At 39.8% G+C, this 25,412-nt stretch overlaps 1 protein-coding gene across 5 annotated transcripts in view; it reads right to left on the minus strand.

The window, feature by feature from the left end:
• Window positions 1-25,412, minus strand: part of PPFIBP1 (PPFIB scaffold protein 1) — a 108,972-nt gene that overhangs the window by 17,075 nt on the left and 66,485 nt on the right. For 2 of the 5 annotated variants that reach the window (XM_077337880.1, XM_077337879.1), the window contains exons 8-19: window positions 23,074-23,166; window positions 21,608-21,722; window positions 19,170-19,231; window positions 18,632-18,716; window positions 17,079-17,236; window positions 14,850-14,980; window positions 13,421-13,486; window positions 10,886-10,943; window positions 8,975-9,004; window positions 6,605-6,761; window positions 4,889-4,921; window positions 449-581 (exon numbers count right to left, since the gene is read on the minus strand). In XM_077337880.1, coding sequence (XP_077193995.1) covers window positions 449-581; window positions 4,889-4,921; window positions 6,605-6,761; window positions 8,975-9,004; window positions 10,886-10,943; window positions 13,421-13,486; window positions 14,850-14,980; window positions 17,079-17,236; window positions 18,632-18,716; window positions 19,170-19,231; window positions 21,608-21,722; window positions 23,074-23,166 — 1,121 coding nt within the window. The remainder of the gene's footprint in view (window positions 1-448; window positions 582-4,888; window positions 4,922-6,604; window positions 6,762-8,974; window positions 9,005-10,885; window positions 10,944-13,420; window positions 13,487-14,849; window positions 14,981-17,078; window positions 17,237-18,631; window positions 18,717-19,169; window positions 19,232-21,607; window positions 21,723-23,073; window positions 23,167-25,412) is intronic. The other 3 variants (XM_077337878.1, XM_077337877.1, XM_077337881.1) reach the window with 3 other exon arrangements.

Below are 25,412 nucleotides of genomic sequence, written 5' to 3' on the forward strand. Positions count from 1 at the left end.
TATTCCTGGAGCCAATTTCCCATCCCTAAGCTATGATGAGGAAACTCCCAGTGCTACATCATCAGTTCCGCAGGGCCTGCAAAAAGGAGCTCCTCCACCAGGCATTGGGTTAAGGTCGAACGAAACTAAATAATATCTACTGGGCCCTGATCCTCCTTCCCTTGAACACATGCGACAGATCGGACCAACCATGGGCCTGTTAGATTGTTCATTCTTTAGAAAGTTATTTTCTCTGTTTATTGCTATTACTATTACCTTTCATTCATTATAATCAGTGAGTTTGATGTATTGTTCTGTTATGTTCTATGTGAACCGCCCTGAGCCTTAATAAATAAACAAATTAGCTCTAAAAGGGGAATCTGGCATATTTCTGGCATAAATCTGGCATAAATAAACAAATTAGCTCTAAAAGGGGAATCTGGCATATTTTCTGCCATATTCTGGTTACCTTCCAAACAGCTTTTTGATTCCTCTTGTTTTCTTTCTGGAGTCTGGAGATGGTGGAGTCAGAAGCCCACCTTTTGGCCGAGGAGGCAAACCGGCCAGGTCCAGGTGGTCCGAGGGTTCTTTTTCCGTCTCAGCTATTGAACAAAACCAAACATCTGAATTAATGACGGGTCAAGTCAGTGGCTCTCCATTAGATTCACTATGTTTTCAATCTGCAAAAAACCCACTGGTGGATCAGGTGAAGGAAAGCTAAAATGGATACAAGCAATTTTACTGGGAATTCCTTTCTAAAGGTAAAGGTATCCCCTGTGCAAGCACCGGGTCATGCCTGACCCTTGGGGTGACGCCCTCCAGCGTTTTCATGGCAGACTCAATACAGGGTGGTTTGCCAGTGCCTTCCCCAGTCATTACCGTTTACCCCCCAGCAAGCTGGGTACTCATTTTACCGACCTCAGAAGGATGGAAGGCTGAGTCAACCTTGAGCCGGCTGCTGGGATCGAACTCCCAGCCTCACGGGCAGACAGCTTCAGACAGTATTTCTGCTGCCTTACCACCCTGCGCCACAAGAGGCTCTTAATTCCTTTCTAGGCAATATTAATTAAGGGGATGGGAGAAGCATAATTTTTTAAAATTGAGTTATTACCTAATACTTATAAAGTATTATGTAATTATACATATGTACCAGTTAAGGTTCTCTGGCCATCTCCTCCCAATGTTTCCCTCTAGCATGATGGCATTATCGGTCCTTGGCATAATCTGTGGTAGCCCCATGCTATTCAAGATAAACCCATAATGACTTTTTTAATGTATCAGGAAGAAGAAACCAGCCAAAGTAGCACTGGAGTCTTTGGATGACAAGGGAATAAAGGGATTGCTAAAGGAAGTTGGCAGAGAAACTCAATGACTTTTTTGCTTCTGTGTTCACTGTGAAAAGTATGGGGCACATACCCATGCCTCAGCCTCTATTTTCAGAAAGGAAATCTGAAGGACTGAGCTAAATTGAAGTGACCGGAGATTAAGTTCTAGACCTAGTGGGGATATTAAAAACAAATCAGTCTCCACGTCCTGGATGGCATGCCCCTGACAGTTCTTAAGGCACAAAGATGTGAGTTTTGCTTAGGTCGTTATGTTCAAGGTCCATGGAATGAAATGTCTGAAGAGGGGCGCATGGGCTTCTCTGCTTGCTTTTTGTACAACCTGTAAAGTGCTTTGTTTTAGTGGACATCTTGCTCCTAGTGTACTCTGAAGCAGGTGGACAAATGCTTCTGTAATTTTTAACTGAAAGGTGGTGAATGTTAGATTTTTTATATTGTTGACTGTTATTTTGTCAGGCACACAAAATAATTAAAAATATAAAGTTGTTATTTATAAACAAATACCACAATAGTCATGCTAGAGCTTTTGATCCAAATGCAGTCCTAATGCAAACCTGCTGTAAACATATTTATAGATTACCACACAAAGTCTATTGAGGACCGCACAGACAACACTGTATGTACCAGATGAAATATGAGCTACGCAAAGATGCAATGAAGGCCAAAGTCCCCTGATGTCAACAATCACTGAAGTAATGGAAAGATGGCCTTCTCTTGCAGTTGTCAACAATCTTCACAGTTTGTACATTCACTGCAACATATATAAACCTTAACACAAGCCACCAGAAACTAATGCTACAATATACGTAAGCTACAAGAAGGGTCTGCTGTTGCTGTCCTGGTATTTGGGCATTAAATTTGAGAACAGGGCATCCATGTAATGACAGGCAGCTGCTTTATCAAAATTTATGTTATGTTTTTTTGTTCTTGCTCATAAATGACACAATGCTAAATGTGGAGCTACTTCCTTCTTTTCAAATTTTCAACAGTATCTATATCTTTGTCAACAAGAGAATGGATACTTGGTAAATGCCAGGTAATCAGTTCCTGAAATAGGTAGAACAAATTTTTAGGAACAAATGGGTAACAAAATCATCAGTTCTCCATCCTAAAAGTCACCATCAGCAACTGTTTATTTATTCTTCCCTAACCTAGATAGCCCAGTCTAGCCCAATCTCATCAGATCTTAGGAGCTAAAGAGGATCAACCCTGATTAGTATTTGGATGGGAGATCACAAAAGAATACCGGAGTTGTTATGCAGTGACAGGCAATAGCAAACTACTTCTGGATGTCTTTTGCTTTGAAAACCATACACAGTCACGATAAGACAGCTGCAATTTGGCAGCCCCTATCCTCAAAAAAATCACCTGGCATGCTGAACAAGTTTGAAGCATGACTTCAAATGTTCAAAATTTTCATTTTTTTAGGGCCTGAAATGTGTTGCAAATGTTTAACCCAATGCTGAACATTCACACAAAGTTATATGAACAATATGTTGAATTACCCAAGAAGTGGCACATTAAGAAAATGCACCCTTGATCATCCTCCCCAAAAAAAGCTCTCAAGTTTCCACTGTCCTTCACTTGACAAAAGAGGGCATAGACACAATATATGAAGATTTTCCTGGAGATTTTACTTGACAAAAAAGGTTTAAGAGCTGTTTAGAACCAAGAGGAAAGGCTTATATTTTAAGTTTAAAAAATTAATAATGATATTTTGCAACTTGAAAAAGCTGGACATTGTCAAGTGTGCATTAAGTGTGCTTGTGCGCATGGGTGTTAATGTGGCTTCTTTTATTTCTGAAGAAAGCAGGGAAAACCACACACCGACACATTCCACACTATGTTTCTGTAGACTTCCACCCCACTGAGAGATTCCTCATGGAGAAGTTAGTTTCAGAGAGCTGCTGTGTTGGTCTGCAATAAAACCACTAGATTTGTGTCCAGGAGCACCTCTGAGATTAACACATTTTACAGGTTAGAAGCTTTCTGGAGATGAAGCTGACAAAGGGATCTTTGACTCTCAGGTCTTATACCTCTTGCAGGAATGGTTTGGTGTAAACTAAACTGTTCTTGCCTGCAACATATGGCCAAGGAAACCCAACCATTACAACACTCAGAAGCTCTTTGTTTGGGTGCAAACTGCCGTAGAAAAAGACTCCCTGAGAGTGGGAAGGCTGAAGTCCATCTAGATGAGAGCTGTTCACTGACTGCTCTCCTTCAAGCTAAGTTACTCAGAACCATACCATTTCAAAGTCAAAGCCAAAGTCAATTATTGATGGTCATAGACCAGTAGTCATGCTACAGATATAACACAAAAAGTATCAGATTTACAAATAACAATCTAATCGTGTCATTCTGAAATATAATATGAAAATACCAATTCAAAGATTGTCCCTTTGGGGCTGAAGAGGAATCTGAACCATTAAGTACAGTATTCTTACCCAAAACTTGGAGATCAAGAAGGGACCTTTAAAGTGAATTAGCACACACACACCCCGTCCGTAAACATACAATTGTAATGTACGTCTTAAGCAGTAGCATATTAGCAAAAGCCATACTAAAAAGGCCAAAAAAAAATCCAGTAAGGGACAACTGCTTCTTCCCAGTTACCCAACAGTAAATCCAGGTTGGCTTCTGAAAGGACACATGACAAAGGCTGATCAGATTAAGATTAGGGAGACCCAGGTTCAAATCCTCGCTTGCCCACTGATGTTCGCTGGGTGACCTTGGGTCAGTCATACGTTCTCAGTTTCACACACGTCACACAGGGTTGTTGTGAGGATAAAATGGAGGGCAGGAGAACAATGTAAGCCTTGGGGGGGGGGGCTTCATTGGGAAGAAAGGCAGGGCATAAATGAACTAAATAAATAGAGGGATTTACTACAATAAGTAATTCCTTCATGGTTTCGTTGGCCCAGCTCCTGTAATGCTTATTGTCCAGTAAGAAACATTCTGCCCAGAAAAAAGTTCTATTGAGTATGGTTTTGGAAGTGGGGGTTGTTTTAGAGCCTTGTTTCAGAACTGTGACAACTCTCAATCTCATACAAGATTCACTGAAAGGGAAAGTAACAACCCTATCCATCTAGCACACTGTTATCCCACCATTCTTCCAGGAAGCCCAGGGCAAATGAACTGGGCAGTACTGTGTGCTGCCTATAGGACTTGCTTTTTTATTTTATTTAGCGACATATGGAAATGGGGGACCTTCTCTACCGTCTTAACACAACCCCTTCACAGCAAGGATGGCCCTTGGAAGAAATGAGGTTTAAGTCCTCTTTTGCATCAATATTTGCATCTATCATCGCTTGCAACCCTAGCTGCTAAACGCATGCCTTTGGAACTTCATGAACTCTTCTCCATGGTCAACATTTCTTGTTAATACTGCTTAGAGTAACCAAAAAGGGCAGCAGGCAATTATTAGTGGCAAAAATTATTGGGCACAGACATGGATGAAGGCAGCAGTCCCATCCAGAGGTCTTTTGCTGTAGCGCCCTGCATGGCCACAGCGCTAGGTTAGTGGTTCACACGGCATGGCACTGACAAGGCATGCAGGTCTACTGTACCTAAGGTGGGTGCACTGGCACTTCGACTGCGATCTTCAGGCATCCCATAACCACACGCAGCACAAAAGGGAGGACAACAAGATAAGACAGATCAAAATTTAACACAAGCAAGACAAGGGGAAAACAGTACCCGTCTCCCAAAAAGGACTCATGTGTAACACTCACAATTTACACACAAGTAGGCCAAATTAGAAACAACCATGCTATTTGTTGCCACCAACAATTGAGGGGTCTTGGACCAGCACAAATCACAGGAAGGGCCAACATGCAGTAGATGGCTCTATAAAATACTTAGCATTTCATGCACTTCCACATAGCACTAGAGAGTGGCCAACGTGCACAGATTCATAACAGCCTTGCAATGTAGGCCAGGATTATTGTCCTTATTACGGATACAGGAGGGCTCAGAAAATAGGTGACACAGTTAAGATTTGCAGTAGAGATTTCTTGGCTTCCATGAACTGTTCAGACTAGACTTTAATCTTGCATCCTCATGAATGAAACAAAACAAGCTTTTTACAGCATCTATTAATGGATGGTTATTTATTAATTTCATATAGACAGGTGGGGATTCCTGTTGCCTTGAGAAAGATTTGCCTAAGGAGAATTAGTCTGCTTTCACTGCAACCAGGAGTTTCCTCTTTATTCCCTGACACTTGAAATGCCCTTTGATCCACCGCAGCACAGTTACCTTCACCACAGGCAGTAACAAAGTGAAAGCCCCACAAAGGTTGGTCCTACATCTAAGGTGTAGCAAATGCCAAAGAGCTGCCAGTCCCAGAGATTAAGAACATCTTTCCTACTTTAGAAGCAAGAGCATCATTCAAGGGAAATCATCAAAAGGTCCCAACAAACCCTTGCATTGGGTGGAAAAGAAGGGAGTACGGTTCATACTTTCCCCTTTACAAATGATCTCTGTCCAACATTTCAAAAGTCCAATTCTCTGGTTCTAGAAAATATTGTCTTTTTTCCCCCACACAGCCCTCAGTTACTAGGCCAGGGGTAGTCAAACTGCGGCCCTCCAGATGTCCATGGACTACAATTCCCATGAGCCCCTGCCAGCATTCGCTGGCAGGGGCTCATGGAAATTGTAGTCCATGGACATCTGGAGGGCCTCAGTTTGACTACCTCTGTACTAGGCTATCACTCATATCCCAAGTCTGAGAGGGGGCCCTCACTATTTCTGGCTTTCTTCTCTTTGGCTTGGCCTACGCACCTAGGGCCTGTGCATTGCCTACTCTGCAGTACCTAGAACACTTTATGTTGACCTAAAAACTCTCCCCATTTTTCAAACTGAGAGGCTGCATGGACTAACACATACCGCAAAATGCACAACAAAGGCAGGCTTTCCGTCGCACAGCATATTCTGCTAGTGGCACAAACTAAACAAGGTGTACAGAATATAAGAACAGAACAACATTCCCTGTCATGTACGAAGCTCATAGTCTGACGAAGAGTGCTTGCACTCGAAAACTCACGCCCTGAATAAATCTTTGTTGGTCTTAAAGGTGCTACTGGACTCTGATTTTACATGCTGCATTTGTTACACTTTCTCTTAATTTTGTGGAAGTTGAGGAATAAACAGCAACTGAAGATTTGCTTCACCTTAAAAAATGCTTTTGGTTTAGACAGTGTCTGCTTCTGTTCGGTTTCCCAATAACAAAACTAGTATCTTCCATTAAAAAATATATATAGTGACACAGCTGGACTACCTACCCAAATTAGGTGCGCTTGCCGTCCTTTTATTACTTTTGATCTTGAAAAATCCTCGCCCAAATGAAGACCGGGCTTTGCGGGTCCCAAAGGCATCATCGTCATGTGGGGATTTAGGTGGGAGAGTTTGGTATTTGCTGCCCTCTGCTGGCATATTGCTCTGATTGAAAAGAAAGATCAAAACCCTTGATGTTGCTTGTCATAAGGTCCTCCTCACTGCCCTCAAGTGCAGAGTAATGAAAGAGACAAGTGCAAAATTAAGGAAATGTGCTCACAGCATATGTATGCTGAATCTACAGAGATGGATTCAAGTGTTCTGAAGAAAAAGAAAATTCCTTTGCAAATAGAATATTTTACTAGATTCCATCAAATGCAATCTAGTAAAATATTCAGAATATTTTAACAGAAACAGAAAAACCTGGTGAACCGATTCTTGGTCCTTCTCCAAGCCTCAGTAACAGAAATCATTAGCTTGCTCACTGTCTATGGTTTTCCCCCAATTTATTTTTCCAAGAGAAAAGAAACAAACAAATTGAAGAATGATGAATCTGGTGTTTTGGTACATGTTTTTAAAGTCAATATTCCAGTACAGTGAACAGAATTGTCTAGCAGGTTACTAGGGCCCTGAAAATACATCACCCACTTGGATACTGGAATTAATCAAACTTAAATGCTATCACGTCAAAACTTGGATAGCCCAGGCTACTTTGATCGCATCAGATCTTGAAAGCAGGCTTGTCCTTGCCTTATATTTAGAGGGGAGACCAACAAGCAACGTGGATAATAAATGGGAAATTAACAGAAACAATCTCAGCTGAAAAAGGAAACCATGACCCTTGTCACCTCTACTATTTATCCTAGCAATAGAGATTTCAGCTACAATTAGATAAGACACAAGGATTAAAGGAACAAAAGAGAACGATACAGAATTTAAAATGACAAGTTATGTAGATGACGTGGTTCTAACAGTCTTGAATTTCAAAATGGAACATACATAATGGAATGTTTCAAGGAATCTGGACCATTTTCAAGATACAAAATCAATAAAAAAGAACAAACCAAAAAGACTAACCAACATCTGCAGGGCCCCTGACCTCCCCCTCCCCCCAGAAACCCACTAAAACTTCTGGACCTGTTCGAGTTACCACTGTTTACGTTATAATGTTATACTATTATGTTATACTGTCACCCGGTTTATCAATTAATAATATAAATGTTATTATATGTATGGTTTCATGTATAGTTTCAGTTATATGTAAACCACTCGGAGCCTTTGGGGAGGGCAATATATAAATATGAATAAATAAATAAATAATAAATAAAACAAAGTGAAAAGGAAATGTTTAATGCAAAAAGAAGATATTGTAAAGAGTACAGAATGTACACTAACCAGCAACCCCATCAAATATTTGAGAATAAATGTGACTGGGCAAAATTGTAATTTTTTTCCTCAAAACTATTATTTGGAAAATGATATAAGCTGTTTTATCTAGACGGAAAAGATTACAAATCTCATAGCTGGGAAGAAATTCTGCAATCAAAATGAATGTACAAAACTAACATTAGTATGTCCATGTCTAGAGGAATGGCAAATAAACATTGGAATATGCAGTAATGGTGAAATTCACAACTGATCTGATAAATAGATCAATCATGAAACTTGAGGACATGGAGTGTGTATTATGCAAGCAGGAGACAAATTCAGCACGAGAAACTGTTTAAAAATTGTACATAAATGTACTGCAATGTAGAAGCTGAATGAGAATAAGTTTTAAACGTAACATCTTGAATATAAATGCATAATGAAGTGAATCTTGAGCAGAAATAATCAGTAGGTAGAAGTAGCAAAAATATGTAATGCTGAATACGTAGTAAAGATGAAACCGTAATGTAGATGTAAAACAAGTTAGTTATGAAATGTCAAAGGATGAATGTATCTCAATGGAGGTAAATGCCCCTGTATTTTAGACACAGTGTTTTCAAAACTATAATGAAGGCCGTGTTCTATTTGTTGTATTACAAACACTTCAGCTCCATCTTCTGTGGCCTGCTTGCAAATGCTGATCAAGTTGATTTTATTTAGCCTCCTGAAAAATGTAGTTTAGCTGTAAGCATAGTTCACCCTTCTACCTAAAAATGTAGGAGCCCTTGGGGAAGCATTGTAATTACTGTGGGAAGTTATTTTCAAGCTCTCTCATACAATAACAGATTAGAAAACAACGTCTCTGAAACTTATCGAACTTGCTTCTAAATAGAATTATGCCATAAGTCCCATTAAAATCAAGTGAATCTGATAGCTGCTCTAGGATTGTTTGGCCTTCTCCATTTTTACCCACAATATCTTTGATAACAAATGCAATACAGATGTAATACCTCTTCTGGCTTCTCTGCAGGCTCTTTATCCTGTTTTGGAAAAAAATGTAAGCATTAAATACTGCATGTAAATAGATGCCTTAATTCTATGTAAATAGATGCCTTAATTCATCAGATACCTAGTAAATGTTAATTAAAATATATCTAAATCAAACCAACTCTGACTGAATAAATATTCATATTCTCACAGTTTCAGGGGTGGCCAAACTCTGCTGGCAGGGGCTCATGGGAATTGTAGTCCATGGACATCTTGAGAGCCACAGTTTGGCCATCCCTGGTTTAGTCTTTACATTATTTCCTGTTAATGATTAGCCTGAGGAACTACAGACATTGCTGCCCTTATTAGTTGACACAACCAACAGGTTTGAGATGGCTAGCAGAAGAACATATAGCCAATATATTGGAAAGAACATAAACCATGGTTTCTTAACTATGGTTTCAGATCAGGAAATAAGGTAATTTTCCCCATTCTACCATATTCCGAGGTAAAATTTATTATCATGAGACACACAGCTTTTTGTGTTGAAATCATCTTACAGGTGTTTTTCTATTGTCCACTCTACACCATTATTTGTGGGCAGCCCATCAACGCACTTTTTTCTAAACAACACGTATTTGATAAGGCTAAGATCATTTTCTTACTGGCAAATAGAAACTCTCTAATAATTGAATCGGTTACCAAGTTTCTACAGCTAGCTACAAGATCTCGTAATTGTAGAATAATCATGCTTTAAGATGCATTTTTATGCTTTATGCCAGTAAAGGTCTTCTGATTCCAATACACAACTTTTTAGCTAATCGCCCTTGTTTAATTCCTTTTCACAGGAATCACACTTGATCTGTTCTACTTGACCCCCTTAGGATGTATTTATTATTATTTATTATGGGATTTTTAGATGCCCCTCTCCAAAAATGTTCTCAGGGCAGAGAGCCAGTTTGGTGTATCGGTTAGGAGTGTGGATTTTTAATCTGGCATGCCGGGTTCAATTCTGCACTCCCCCACATGCAGCCAGCTGGGTGACCTTGGGCTTGCCACAGCACTGATAAAACTGTTCTGACCAAGCAGTGATATCAGGGCTCTCTCAGCCTCACCCAACTCACAGGGTGTCTGTTGTGGGGAGAGGAAAGGGAAGGTAACTGTAAGCTGCTTTGAGCCTCCTTCGGGTAGAGAAAAGTGCCATAGAAGAACCAACCCTTCTTCTTCTTATCTGAAATTGTCCAGTCCTAGGCTTTTTAGTATTTTACTGAGACCTAAAATGTTTGAGTTAATGACTCCCAGTTTTATTTAGGATATTTTAATGTCACATCTCCAGAATCCTAGTTGAGGAAGCTTACAAAATTTTATTATTTGAGGCAGTGGTGGTTTTAAACGTTAAATTAAGTATTTTATAATGATTACAGCAATGGTTTGCCAATTTAGCTATTTCTGTCCAAAAGCAGGATATAAAATTAAAATTAAAATTAATCAAAATGTAAGTCTTCTATCTACATTTGCCTCTGGGATGTATAGGAAATCGTTTTAAAGGTCAGCTCGAGTCCCCTTTTTCTATTATGGCTGTATTTCCTCAACCACATTAAAACCCAGAGAATCTTCGACCGCTATTTCAACATTTGGTATTCTATGGATGTTCAGATGATGTGTCCTTAGAAAAGCACTTTATATGAAGATATATGCAAGTCCAGTCTATGGTTGTTTCACACATGCAGTTTATCTGTTGGTATTTCAACCATAAAGCAATAGGCATGAGTGAAAGCCTCAGGGATCAGAACTCAAGAAGTAAGAGATAAACAGTCACAAATAATAATAATAATAATAATAATAATAATAATAATAATAATAATAATAATAATAATAATAATAATAATAATAATAATAATAATAATAATAATAATACAAACAGGACTACCCACTTCAGATGGCTCTTTCTTCAAGTTCCCTGTGCTGCTTGATTTTTGCAGAGCTGAAGTTCTAGAGACAATCAAATTAACAAGGAAAAATGAACAAGGAAATAACTGATTCATTCCTGCCAACTTTTCTCTGCAAATCCGCCTCCCCAGACGATTCTCCAGATGAATTGTAAAATGGCAAGAATTTGCAGGGAAGAAGTGTTTAAGCACCTGGCAGCTCTCCCCTGCAAGTACAACTCTCACATGATCTCAACAAATATGGTTTTGAGCATGTGTGCCCATCGTAATTTTATTCCAGTTTACAAAAGTATAGGAATGACTGACGCAAAGCACTTCTGAACACACTAGAGAGTTACGCATCTATTAAGTCTTATGATATGTTGGGTCAAAGGTACAAACATTTGGGAAAGTAGCAAACTCAGAAACTGTTCCCTCTTTCAAATGACATGCTTGGTATTGCACACCCCAAAGAGTCAAGAACATGCCATCTCCTAACATTTCAATGGAGGAGACAGACACAGCCACAGCAGCTCTCTGGCGTCCCAGCCATGCAGCCAACATTTAATCTCAGATTTATTTTAAAATCCAAAGTTTATAAATTAGTGCCAGACATTCAAAAAGCAAACCAAAGTGCTTCAGAAATGCACATGAAATGCCTATGTGTAGTTATAAGAAATGTTTCATGTAGGAAGTTTAGCTTCCTTCCTCCCCAGTCTCATGATATTTGTGTCCTTTTTGAGCACCTGGATTACATCATAGGAACTTTTTCTATGTGGCAACGTAACTGAGTTAATACTATCAGGAATATCAGTATTTTGGGAGGAAATGTGGGCTATTTTAGGTATTTCACTCTTCAATGAAGATCTGGAAAATTAATCACTGGAAAAATGAAATATTTATTAAGTATTTAACAGGACCAATAATAATACTTAACAAAATGAAGCTTATTAACTAATGAAGTACTATTGCTTTTTAAAATGCTAGATAAGATTTCTATAAATGTGAATGATTCACTGAATTCTTTGGCCTTTACCTTAGCACATCAAAGTTAGCCTACAGCCAAAAATTTAAAAAAGTAAACAGCAATGTAATAAAATGACAGCACTTAAAGTGATAACTTCAAAAGGCAGCAGGACAGGGTAGGAAAGACAAGAGCCCAATCCCTCACAGGAGCTTCAGAGTGTCTAAACAGCTCACCCAAAGGCAGTTTTCTCAACTAGACAATAAATACATGGGTCATTTTAGGCAGTGATTTAGAGATGCCTTTCATTATTGCATCTGATCTGCACAACTGCTGCAGCATAGGGCCAAACATCATCTGTTCTTGCGCCTGCTAACTAACGAGTAGCAATGACTGAATCCCTAATGATTTCCTTTCTAATAATTCAATGCAGAGTAGTTATCCAAAGTAGTAAAATCCAAAGTAGTAATCCAAAGGTAAAATTTTTTACCTTTGAGCAAAACCTTGGAGTACAGAAGGAGATAAGGAACACATCCTCCCCCTCTTCCTGCCCTCAACAGGCAATAACTTTTTATCTCCTGTATTTTTTTGAGGGTGGGGAATTGTTCCTTCCCAAAGCTGTGCATGTTTGCATTTTCTTCTAGGAGGATCTGGGAGAGCCAAACAGCCACAGCTTCTGATTCCCAAGGGTGAGCTCAGCAGCACTCCTGGATTTTATGAAGATGCAAGCTTCCTTTCCAGATCCTCCTTGCAAAGATGTATTCCCATCATTCTTCCTTAAGCATGACTTGGCAGGCGATCTGAATTGAACTTCTGGTGAATGAAGCATATAGCTGTCTTCCCTCCACCTCAGTACTCCAATGCCTGCATTGCAATCACTAAGAAACCCTCAGCAACCTACTCAGTTGCCTTCCAGAGTAAGTCATGGAGATGGCAGACTTTGCTGCTTCTGCAAGCAGCCCTAACGCTGAAAGGCACCTTAGGAATATTAACTGCAATTGTTTTAATAAACGCTTACTTAGGTGGTGCCACTAAAGTGTCACGAGGAGATGTTTTGATAATATAAATGTGATAGATATGGGTAGTTCTTGGCTACACAATTCTACAGTTAACATACTAGATTAATAGGAAAAGAAGAAGATTGTACTCACTGTAGAATAACTACCATGTTAGAAGTTGTTATGCACACACCACAAATTCAGCAAAGCACTTAGATTACTTCATTGACTTAAGCGTGTGAATAATCCAGATCAATGTCATGGTAGTGATTAATATTTTTGGCAGAAATCAGAAATCTGCTAAGCCAGACAGACAGTATCCCCTTTGCACAGTATTCAGCCACAAATAATTTGGAAATAGATTACAAAAGTCTGTATATCCCTGGGGCTATATAACTTGATTGAAGATGTTTCATACTGAAATAGAAATGAAAAACTCGGCTATATCAATACAAAGAACGTATTGAGATAGTATTGAGGAAGAAAGAAGGTATTGTGGTGAGATAACAATGAAACAAGATATTTTAGTAAAATACACAACTGTGATTTTTTTTAATTGTTCCGTTATATGCTACTTACAATTTCGTGCCACCTAGCTGGAATTTTGTGTCATTTTCCATGGAAGCCAATGGTGTTTTCTTTTCACTACAAAATGAAAGCATATACAGTATATTAAAATCCAACAAAAATGCCTTGGCATAAAAGCTGTCCAAAGAAGGAACTGGCAGTTCTAGAGGAGTCGCCACCCAATGTTATCTAAAGTGAAATTTGAGAGATGTTACAGGGTCCAGTTTAGCAAATGAGGTATAATGTTATCCAATATCCCAGCATAAACACCAACATATACCATTTTATCCTGATATGTGAAAAAAGACATTTTCACATACCAGGATAAAACTTTAAATGTCTAAAATTAAGATGGTAAGAAATAAATGCAAAACATAATGTGGAATTACTATTTAGTGAAAATGCTTGCAGAATTGGCTGATAATTTCTTCCTTATATATTTTATTGATAAAAAGACAAAAGTAGTCACTTTGAGGGTAACAAAAGAGATAGTATCAGTCAATAACAATTAATCTGTGCTAGAAAAATTTACAAGAAATTGAATCAGCAGCTTATTTCTAATGAACCCATAAAAGGAGCAATATAGAAAATAAGTGTGTAATATCTGCCACCTGATTAAGGCCACAAGAGCGAGGACGTTGGTCTACAGGTATCTTTTAAAACCTACCCTGTAAATATAAGAAGGTATAGTTTGAAAATGTGCCTTACTAAATGCCTTTCTTAATGCAATATTAGAAAAGTCATCTGAGTAATAAGAGAAGAATTTGTTTTGCTTAATCTGAGAATACCAGAGAGAGAATTTTAATTGTTGGACCATGCCAATATAATGAAGTGTATCCTTTTCAAAAAAGCCGATTCTGAATTTTGCTTGAGTCCCAAAGCTTTACAGCCTCTCAAGTGGGCAAGGAGTAGAACTGCAGAACAGGGGAAAGCAAACTAGACCGCTTCCATGTAGTACCAAAACCAATATTTTACCAAATGGTATTCAGAAATACGATCCAGTTCCTTGTCTTATAATATTTTAAGATTTTCAAGCAGATTCCTGTAATTGAGGAATTTAAGTCCTAGTCTTATATAGTATAGCAGGAGTTCCCTGAGAGACACACAATTTTTTCCTTAAGAAGTTCTTCTGAATGATTTCAAATTAGTTGAGTATTTTCTTGTTGGAAATTTTATTGTCTATCCCTTTCTTAAAACGGTTGCATACCAAATTTTTGTTCCACATTCTAGAATGTCTTGCAGCATCTTCCAATCTTGCAAACCTGCCTTCTTGCCAGTATTAAAGTGTTACCTTATTTTGTTGGTCCTATACATTTACTGTCTTTTGCTTCATTATTTTAACTGTAATCCACTCTGACTCCCATCAAGAAAGGTGAACTACAAAAGTAAATTTATTAAGACATTTGTGTTATCCCCCAAAATACATTCAAGGTATCCATACCTGATTTCACTTGCATCTCCCATCCTAGATTGCACTTTTACTTTTTCAGTTGATGCTTCTGAGCCTCTGGAGGTTGGTGAGAAAGAAGGGATGGAAACTTGCAAGACACTGGTGTGGATCTGCAATGAATTCTACAGAAAACAGACATATTCCCATTTGAAGGCAACAAATTGTACATTCATTGGCTAAACCCAAAAACACAACATAGTAAAGTTCAACAGCTTTCTTGGGTGAGTCAACAGTTTTCATGGGGCCAGGGAGCTTTTCGGGGGATTGGGAAGTCCAGGGCCCGCACTACCATTAGTGGAGGATTGCAGTTGACATCCTTGACTCTGAAAACTGAGGGCCAGAAGAACCTGAGAAGAACCCTAGCAAGGGTATAGGGAGCATCCTGGTTTCCAGCCCAAGAATAATCAGGGGATGAGTTAGGAGCTTGTTCTGATAGGTTCATAGGTACAAGGAGCTGATGGTGCACTTTCCCTGGCCCCAGCTACAACCTACACCACACTTTCCCCTCCTGTATTATTCATGGAAACTGCCAGTTCCACTGCTCTTCTTCTGTCACCCACCCCCCTCCCACTCACTGCCACAGCTCTACATAAAGGCTCCCAAGTGGAGTCATTCTCCTACACTGCCTCAAACTGTGGACTAGAGACCCAAGACCTTCCAAGAAAGATTCCAAAGTTCCACTCCCTGATTCCCCACCCGCCCCCTGCTCCTCTGTTTATTCCACCAGACCGACCTTGGTGGAGGACAGTAGTCTGTGTAAGGCAGCAAAAAAAATTAGAAATGTCTCAACTTAATATCTTATTGTAGGGCAGAGTCTTCATATGAGCCAGCACTATTTCTCATGTCAGCCCTAGATAGTGCATACTAACATAAACCATCGGGTAATGTTCTACATGCCTGTGAAAATAGATAACAGATGCCATGAGTACTGTCAGCAAATCATTTGGTAGGACAGCAGATCACCAAGATCAAACTTCTGCTGTCTAGCATTACTTAGAGTATATGTCTGTCTACCTGCACGTCGATCAGTAAGGGAGAAGGGTGTGCATGCTCTGTTGACACCTGCATTAAGGTCTCCCATCCAGCGACACACTAAGTCAAAGGGCTTAAAGTGCCTCCACTTCCCACACATGAAGCAAGGTCACCAATCATTGTACAAGCTAGCTGTTTCTGATCCACTGGGGTCCCAGGGTGCTATAATGTAGAACCACTGAGCCTGGAACTCGGCAACAAGGTTTTCCCGTAGGGCCCCCTCTTGAAATGGAAGGTTCCTGCACATGTCTACCCCAGGACTCCTTAAAGGCTCCCAACAGTCAGGTTTTGTTATGGAGTCCATCCAACCCCATACCAGGAGTCTTTATGGGGTGATTCTTGGCCCTCGGCCACTAGAAAACTCTCCCACAAGTTTGTTGCTTCCTTAAGGCCTGCTGGCTTCCAACAGATGATCCAGTGGCATGCCCAGGGTAGCAATATCTGTAGCAGCTGTACCAGCTGGCATGCTATCCACAGCCCATCATCAGTTGTGGACTTAGACACTTTGTGGCTGCATCCTTAACTGCAGCCACCAGAGCTCTTAGCTGTTCCGTAGGCTTATAGGTCATGCTTCTGAATTTCTGGTGCTACATCTCTGGGGAGGCTTTGTAGTGATATAATACTTATTCATTTATACTTCAATTAACAGGCTGCCCTCTGGCACGCATGCCTGGGTGGCTTACAACGGTGTTCCCCAACCACCGGGCGGCGGGGGGAGGGGAGGCGCCGACGCACCAGCAGGCATACCTCTTCCCCCCACAGCACGCGCTCACTGCGCCGGGACCGATCGCCGCCTCCCGGCGCAGCGAGCACTGCACTACAGAGGGGGAGGCATGGGTGCCGGTGCAAGGCGGGGCATTTACAAACACGCAGGCACGGACCTGCCATGCCTGCACATTTGTGGGCACGGGCGCCTCCCCCCCACAGCAGGGCGCTCGCTGCACCGGGAGCAGCTAAATGCCCAGCTCCATCTAGCTTTCCTTCTGGGTTTGGTGAAGCTCTCGTAGGTTCAATGGCCTGGTGAACATCCTGTAGCAATGCTGCCTGGGTCTCCTGTTGCCTCATGAAAGCAAAATTCACACTGGACTGCTTCCCCAACTGACAAAGTCAATTTCAACAAACATAGCTGTGACACAAATTAAGCTGCATTCATATGTGGAGGGTGGGGGAAGGAAATAAAATAAATACCTGTTCTGGAGACATTGTTCTAAACTCCTCATGATTTGGTGAGTCTGATAATGGCACAGAAGGCAGGTATTTCTCAGACTCCATTAGATTTTGTGAATCTGACAAAGCTGCTGGAACAGATCCCAAGTTAGCAGGCTCCTCACATTCATCATCCTTGCCTACCAACACAGAAAGATAAAGAGTTGTTCACTTCTTCTTCTTCTCATCTCATTATTAATATTCTTATACTAAACAAATGCTAGTTCAGGGATGACAATATTGTTCAAAGTTAATAAAAGAACTCACAACTGCACGTGCCTCACTGCATAGGAAGAAGAGTTCAGGTTTTTGTATCCCACTTTTTACAATCCAAAGGAGTCTCAAAGTGGCTTACAATCACCTACCTTTCCTCTCCCCACAACAGACACCCTGTGAAGTAGCTGAGACCGAGAGAGTTCTGAGAGAACTGTAGATGGCCAAGATCACTCAGCTCGCTACATGTGGAGGAGAAATGGGAAATTCAACCTGGTTCTCCAGATTAGAGGCCACCACTCTTAACCACTACGCCAAGCTAGCTCTCAAGAGAGCAGAGTTTAGATCCAAAAGATGCACCTAAGGTACATATTGCTCCCTTTGGACATACTCTTACCCTATTAATACACAACAGCTGTAGTCTTAATTGCACATTCTGAATTGCAAGTAGAGCTGATGAAACCCATGGGACTTCACTGCAAGCATATGTAGTATCACAGCATAAAGGTCTGAAACATTCTATGCAAACTGTTTAATAGCAAGAGTTCTCAAGAATTTATCCATTAAAAGATGGTTACCAGCCTTTAAATGTGATAATACAAGTAAGTAAGGGGTGAGCAGACCAGACCAAAAACCTATACACGTGTTTAACTCTTATTGAAAAAATAAACCACACTCTTCCTTATGCAAGACAGCAGGGAACACAAGCTTGTAAAAATGAACCCTACAAGAACTGTAAAACTGAATGCCAAAATCATCAAACTTCCTTACTTTATTCCAAGTAATAATTTAGAAAACAAACCAGGTTTCAGCTTTTTGTGTCACTGCTTTTAGGGATTATCAGACACACCCAGAAATCTAACTAAGTCTTCTTCTGATAATTCCATCTAGAGAAATCTGATTTTCTTATCATAATAGTGCATATTTACAGAAAAAATATCAATCTTAGTGTGTAAAATGTATTGCTACAGTCATTCAGACCAGGCTGAATATCAATCTTTTTTCTAAATCTGTTCTATCATAATCACTGTAATTATTATCTAGAAAAGTGATTGGTTCTTAACTAAACATGAGATAGTCAACACAAGTGCCAACGATTCAGTCAGCAAGTGCATATGAGTTACATTTCACATAGCAAGAGAAGAAGGCCAATATGGACTATTAACCTTTATTGAAAACTTTCCTCTAATGAACTGTCTGAGATTCAAGTAATTTTGAAAAGAATTCACTGATAGTTGAAGAGTGCTTGAACTCTTGCTTAGCTTGCAAAATCAGCAAGGGAATTTACTGATATAAGAGCTGCTGCTACATTACTGTCATACCTTTTTTGACCTGAGCCAATATGACCATATCCTGTACTTTCTTATATCGGTTGAGAGATTGCCGAAGCTCTTCAATCTTTTGATCCTGTAAAAACAAAAGGAGGTGGGAAAGGAAGGCATGTTTACACTTATTATTTAAGACTGCCTGCTGAGTTCCCATCCCTGGGACATGGAATAACAGGAAAGTTATTAGTAAGAGTAGTAAAAAAAATAATTTTTATGGATCAAAAAAACAAGGCTTTCAGTTTTAAATTATGACAGAGCTTGCAACATCCAGCATGTATAGCATTTGAACACTTGCTAAGGGCTCTTCATGGACACTGGCATTAAGTAAACCAGGTTCCATTTTTTTTCTTCTATTACATTAAATCCTCCCCACCTCCAGTTTTCATTTGTGTGAACGGGTACGGGGTTCCTTCCGATCAATTTTGATACTAAGTGCAACAGTCTGTGTCCCTTTCAGATTGACTTGTTTAGCTTTAAAAAGCTGCAGCTTCACAGAATCTCTCAGTGCCTCTCTAACAACATTCCCGAGTACCTTTTCTTCATTTGCTGCCACGAGAGATTCCACAGCCTTCTTCATTTTCTGGACCTCAATATCTGAAAAGATAAATTAAGTGATAAAGCAGAAAGCCACCAAAAAAGCCACCTTGCTTTGTGTGAATGCTAATGTTTACCATGAAGCAAGTGACAAAATGTGAACCACCTGCTTGCATTTTAGTATGGCCTAAATATTCAGGGAAGGAACATACCAAATGCACTTCCCCAGGAATCAGTCAAAGTGTGGGAAACTGGCAACGCCTCACAAGGCAAAGATTAATGATACCAGTATTAAACAAAATATAAAAGTTCTTTTGCAGAGCACAACTAGTGCCGTCATATTGATATTTGTTCTCACTATGAATAAAATATAATTTGGCTACATGAGTGCCATTAAGGATTCCCCTACACAGGGACTCAGTACCCACAAGCTGAGCCAAATGACACACCAAGTTACAATTCATAAGCACTGAAACAATTATCCCTACCTAAAAAGGATAGAGGTAAATGAACTAATAAATAAATAGCAACAGAAAAAAGAAAGGAAATAATGAATGAAATTGCGTCTCTCAAAATTTCTCTTCCAAACTAACAAGCAGCAGCGGCTTTGCCGAACAGGGGAGAGGGAGCTAAAGATCTACAGCCCAGCAAAATGCAAAACATGAGTTTTAATAAAATGCTTCACAGAATTCAACTAGAACCCCACTAAACTCACCATGTCTTTTCAGTTATTAAAACCCTCACTCCCCCCACCCCACCTCCTAAAACAGAGAGGGGAGGGAGTTAAAAGCAAAATAAATATAAAAATATTGAGACTAAAACAAAAGTAAACTAAAGTAAAACAAAACAACTCCCTCACAGCAGAGCGCTGCTTGCAAACATCTCATCCCACTCCCACAACATTGTGTCATTTTGGTTGGCCCTAACAAAAAGATATTACATGGATTTTGTTTTTAACAGAAAAGCATATATTGTTTCCTCATTTGAGATGTAGTTTTAGCCTTGCTTTGGATTTCAATTGGATGCTGCAAGTTGACACTTTGCTTTCTGCATTTGGGGTTTCCTCCCCTCATTTCCAGGCTGAAATTCGCCACATTTTCTGCACTGAAAGTCAGAAGAAAGCAACCTCTCATGATGCTTTGCTCCCTTTCCATTTTCAAAAAAATTTTCCTGCAAAATGAGACCTGCTTGCAGCTTTCATTTCATTGCAAACTTTCATTTCACCATTCTGTGCCCTCGATTGCCTCCTCCCCCTTTCCCCCCAGTATAAAGGTAAAGGGATCAACAACAAGTTAGTATTTGCAGAGCATAATGCTCTTTAGGAAACATTGGAAGAGGCAGTCCCTCAGATATGCCTGGCTGAGGCAATGTAAGACTTTAAAAGTTAATACCAACATCTTGAACTTGATCCAGAACTCTACTGGCAACTAGTACATCTGTTGGATGGCAGGTGAAATGTGAACTCTCCATGGGGTTCTCATGAGGACCTGAGCATCAGTAGAAGAACCTACAGTTTTAGAAAGTGAAGTGGAAGCTGCCCTGAGAGCAATTGGTTGAAACTAGCAGTAGATGGTATACCAATAGAGCTCTTTCAAACTACAGAAACTTAGTCCATCAAAATTTTAGCAAGATGATACCAACAAATATGGAATACTAAACAGTGGCCCACAGACTGGAAGCATTCAAGTAAAGGTAAAGGTATCCCCTGTGCAAGCACTGAGTCATGTCTGACCCTTGGGGTGACGCCCTCTAGCGTTTTCTTTGCAAACTCAATACAGGGTAGTTTGCCACTCCCTTCCCCAGTCATTACCGTTTTACCCCCCAGCAAGCTGGGTACTCATTTTACCGACGTCAGAAGGGTGGAAGGCTGAGTCAACCTTCAGCCGGCTGTTGGGATCGAACTCCCAGCCTCATGGTCAGAGCTTCAGACAGCATGTTGGTTGCCTTACCACCCTGCGCCACAAGAGGCTCTTTCCCCCCCAGTATAGTGGATGTAATTTTTAAAAAACCCTAGGTTAATGTGCAAGACAGCTTTTTAATATTTAGAAACACGATCATGCCTTTTTTTAAGTCAGATTTTTGGGAGGGAGGGCAAGGGAGGATGGCAGTGAGGAAAGGAGCATGCACAAATGACTCAAAATGGCGGTCGCAGGAAAAAAACACAAATGCAAGCATTTCTCCATTGGGCGGACCTGAATTAGATTCTGCCTTGAAAGATGAAATTGCTGTAATTGGGAATTTCCTAATTGCACAGTGAGAGGGTGATTCAGGTCGGTACCCGGATTTTAATGTGAGAATGGACAGAAAAAACGGCCCATAAAAAATACAAGTCCAAGCAATACCACTAGTGTGGAATCGATCAGAGTCAAAAACCACAGACATAGCTTTTTGAAAGTCCATCATCTTCCATCTACAGTGACTATCATCTTTTCTTACCTCTGTCGCTGAGGTCAACCTCTTCTCCTCTCACCTGGTGAACCAGTTTCTCCTGCAGTCGTTTTATTTCTGCTTCCTTCTGTTCCAGTTTGTCTTTTAAAGATGCTAGCTCTTCCTGTGCAAACACAATTTACATTTACAACACAGCTTTATGTTTTAAAGGCACAGTCCTAAACTGAAGTTTTATCATTCAACACAATGAAATAAACAAAATGAAATGAGAAAATGGCTTTTAATTTAAACTTGATGTTTAAAATCTTGACAAACTTTGCCAAAGATTTCCCCAGTGCGCTGTGCATAGAAATAATCACAGACAAGGTTATTTCTATGCCTTCTGACAATATCATCCATTACTTGTATGTATAAGTATGCATACATGCATGAAACTTAATGGCACATTAAGCTGATATGACAATGCAGCCAATGAACAAAACAACATCAAAATTATCAGCACCTAATGTATTTTAACAACACAGTGAAGTCTATGTACTGGGTAGATCGAGAGTGGAATTGAAATGATTTTGATTTGTGTGAGAAAATACCATTATATCTTTAAGTACAAACCCCATAAACAGTTTTATCAACACATTCATCTGGCAAACAAAAGGGGGGAAACACTGCAAATCATCACAAAACAGCCAGTTTGTAGTGACACAAATGCAATGTGAAGAAAACATGCATGCTTTAGCATCAAGACTAAAAGACTAATTGCACTTTCCATTTCAATCTCTAGTCTAGTTTGAGATAGAAGGATCCTTCAGTGATGGTGAAAAGAATGCCCTGCCCCTTCTATGAACTTGCGTTCAAATTTTATTTCCAGAACTACAAGTTGCTGTTGCATATTGAAAAGATCGCCCTACTGGTACCTTCATTTTGCAGTTCCATCATGAGAAGTCAATCAGACAATCTAAGCACCCTCACCTCCAATAATCCTCACTTGCTCTAATTCAACCATTGGAACTAAATTAAGGGCTACTACCACTGAGCTCCCAGGACCTAGCAGCACTCCACATTGCTGGAACCTGCATATCTGAAAGGTGCACTGTACTGGGTTTTTTCAGCCCCTAAGCCATCTGTCAAGCCTTGAATAGATAAATGTGACCTGGCGACATTTTAACCTGACAAGTTTGGGGTACTACCAGAAAAGTTGTTTTTATTAATTTAGAACCAGTATTGTTAAGAAATCAAATCTGCAATCTCTTTTTTCTTCTCATTGTAAGCTGCCAAAGAGGTCTGTTGATGTCAAACAAAACACACTCACAATTGAAATGCTACTTGGGTTTCAAAATAAAAAGTACAGAACTGCATCCTGTTTCTAGAAGTTAAAAAAAATAGACACACACACACACACTTCATATCCACAGGAGGTATTTTAGAAGTACAGACAGGGAACAAGATGGAAACAAGACCACACCATCTGTGGCAAAGGAATTACTCAAAAGCCCAGCCCCGGCAATCTACTACACCTTCAACATCTGGCATTTTTGCTCCATCCGCTGCTTTTCATACTGCATCTGGCCCACTTTGATTTTCATGCTAGAAAGTTTGGCCATTAAAGACTGGTAACAGAGACAGAGGAATGAAAGAGAAGTAAAAGGTAGAAAAAATACAAAGCTGAAAATGGCTTTCACTGGGGATCATGGATTAATCTGAAACACATTTACTTTAAAGTAAGCCAAAATGGACTTTGCAGGAGCTTAGGTATGCTCAGTGTCACACAAGAAGGGCTGCTTACTGTGTAGCAAAGTCAGTGGGCACTGAGGTGTGGGGAGGGTAGGTGAGAAACCACTTCATATCCCCTCCTGTCTGGTCTCTCCATAATACACATCAGTAGAAGGACACTAGAAACAGCAGCAATACTTTGAAGACAGAACCAATTCTTACAAAAAAGGGAAGGAAAGTATCAGGTTCTTTACAACTCTTTCAACAGACATAAAGACAGAAACATCTATTTAGCACATAGTCAACCTCACCTAGAATGTCTTTCATGAAGACTGAAACATTGGACTTATCCGACAGTTTCTTCTCTTCAGGGGGGCAAAGTCATCCAGGTTGGTTAGGTAATGTCTCCTCTTGTTCCAGGCAGGTTTATGCAAATTTTTATATAGACTGCCCTTCCAATCATCAAATAGCCCAGCTCCTTACTAATTTCTGTGTGTGCACACACGTGCGCACATGTGCATGTGTGGCGGAAAAAATGGATGACTTGACCTCACTGAAGAGAGAAAATTTTCAGGTAAGCTCCAATATTTTGTTCTCTTTCAATGTAACCAAAGTAGGCAAGTACACCACTTGTTGAAGGACTCTTTTGCCAAAGGAGGCCTCAATAGAGCTCAGCTGATCAATTCTGTAACGTCTTATGAATGTAGAGGACAACAACCAATTAGCTGCTCTACAGATTTCATCTACTGATGCTCAGGAAGAAAAGCTCGTCAATGTTGTTGCTGCTGCCTTCATGGGCTCTTGAAAGATTTCCCTATTGCACCTTTTTCTTTAGCAGAAGTGGAGGGCATCATCGTTTTCTTTTGTTTTGTTTCTACCAGAACCTTGTCCAAGGCTCTTTCCCAAAAGAGTAATCTGCCCTAACATTTTTCTGTGATTTAGATAGAGGATCTACCTTCCAGCACTTAAGACACAAGTTCATCCTAATTGCCATGTTTGCAGCCTTTGCACAGAACTGCATGGTATCCTTGCACAGAACTGCATGGTATCTTGTGAGGCATTCAATGTGAACTCAGCTACTCTTTTGAGTTTAAAGAGAAATTCCTTTTGTAGCTTTTGTTGACTTCAAAGCTGCATTTGATTCACTATCTAGAGACCTTCTATGGTTAAAACACTTCAACTCAACAACTGATAAATGGCTTCTGCAACTACTTTCTACTCTTCACAAGAATAGAAGTCTTCATATCACATTTAGGTTAGAGGGCCATTGATATAACTCAGTCCCTACACAGAAAGGCATAAGACAAGGTTGTATTCTGGCTCCTTTCTTGTTTAACATGTATATTGACTCAGAAGAAAAAAAGGAAATCACGAGGCACAATGATGTAGTAGTCTTCTCTATATTTATAAGTGAAAAAGGTTATAACATAGTCTAAATGGTCAAACATAAAGAGTCAACCAAAATAGTATCCTAGGTTAAGTAACCGGCATTCTGTTCTATCTTCGTCAGTGGTTGCTCTTTCATAAAGGGGCACTTTATGAAATCCCCAGACCATTATGAGCATTTTGCCAATGTGATACTACGATTACTATTACAACAGTACATTGGAATATAGAGAAGACTACTACATCATTGTGCCTCATGATTTCCTTTTTTCTTCTGAGTCCACATTGAGGAATCCACGGTTCTCTACTTATGTATATTGATGATGAATTAATCAAATGACAACTGCAATTAGACATCCATGCCTCTAAACTTACAAACAAAAGGGTACAAATACTTTTGTATGTCGATGATGTGGTAATTCTCTCACAGACTAGAATAGGACTAAAGAGGGCTTTGGAAGCCTTGGATTTACACTGTCAGGAGAAACACCTAGTTATTCATTATACCAAAACAAAAATCATGTGTTTTGATAACAGGGCAAAAAAAATTGGTACATAGATGAACATCGCATTGAGCGAGTTAAATGCTTTAAATATCTTTGAGTGATTTTCCAGTACAATGGCAAGCAAACTACTCCGATTTGCTCTGTAGCTGACTCTACTCAGAAGAGCTCAGTTGCTATTTTAAGATTCTATCACACTAAGGCTGGTGGCTTCATTCCTGCTGCAATTAAACAGTTTCTGGCTAAATCATTAG

Source organism: Paroedura picta, chromosome 5 (genome assembly GCF_049243985.1).
Source record: "Paroedura picta isolate Pp20150507F chromosome 5, Ppicta_v3.0, whole genome shotgun sequence".
Classification (NCBI taxonomy): domain Eukaryota; kingdom Metazoa; phylum Chordata; class Lepidosauria; order Squamata; family Gekkonidae; genus Paroedura; species Paroedura picta.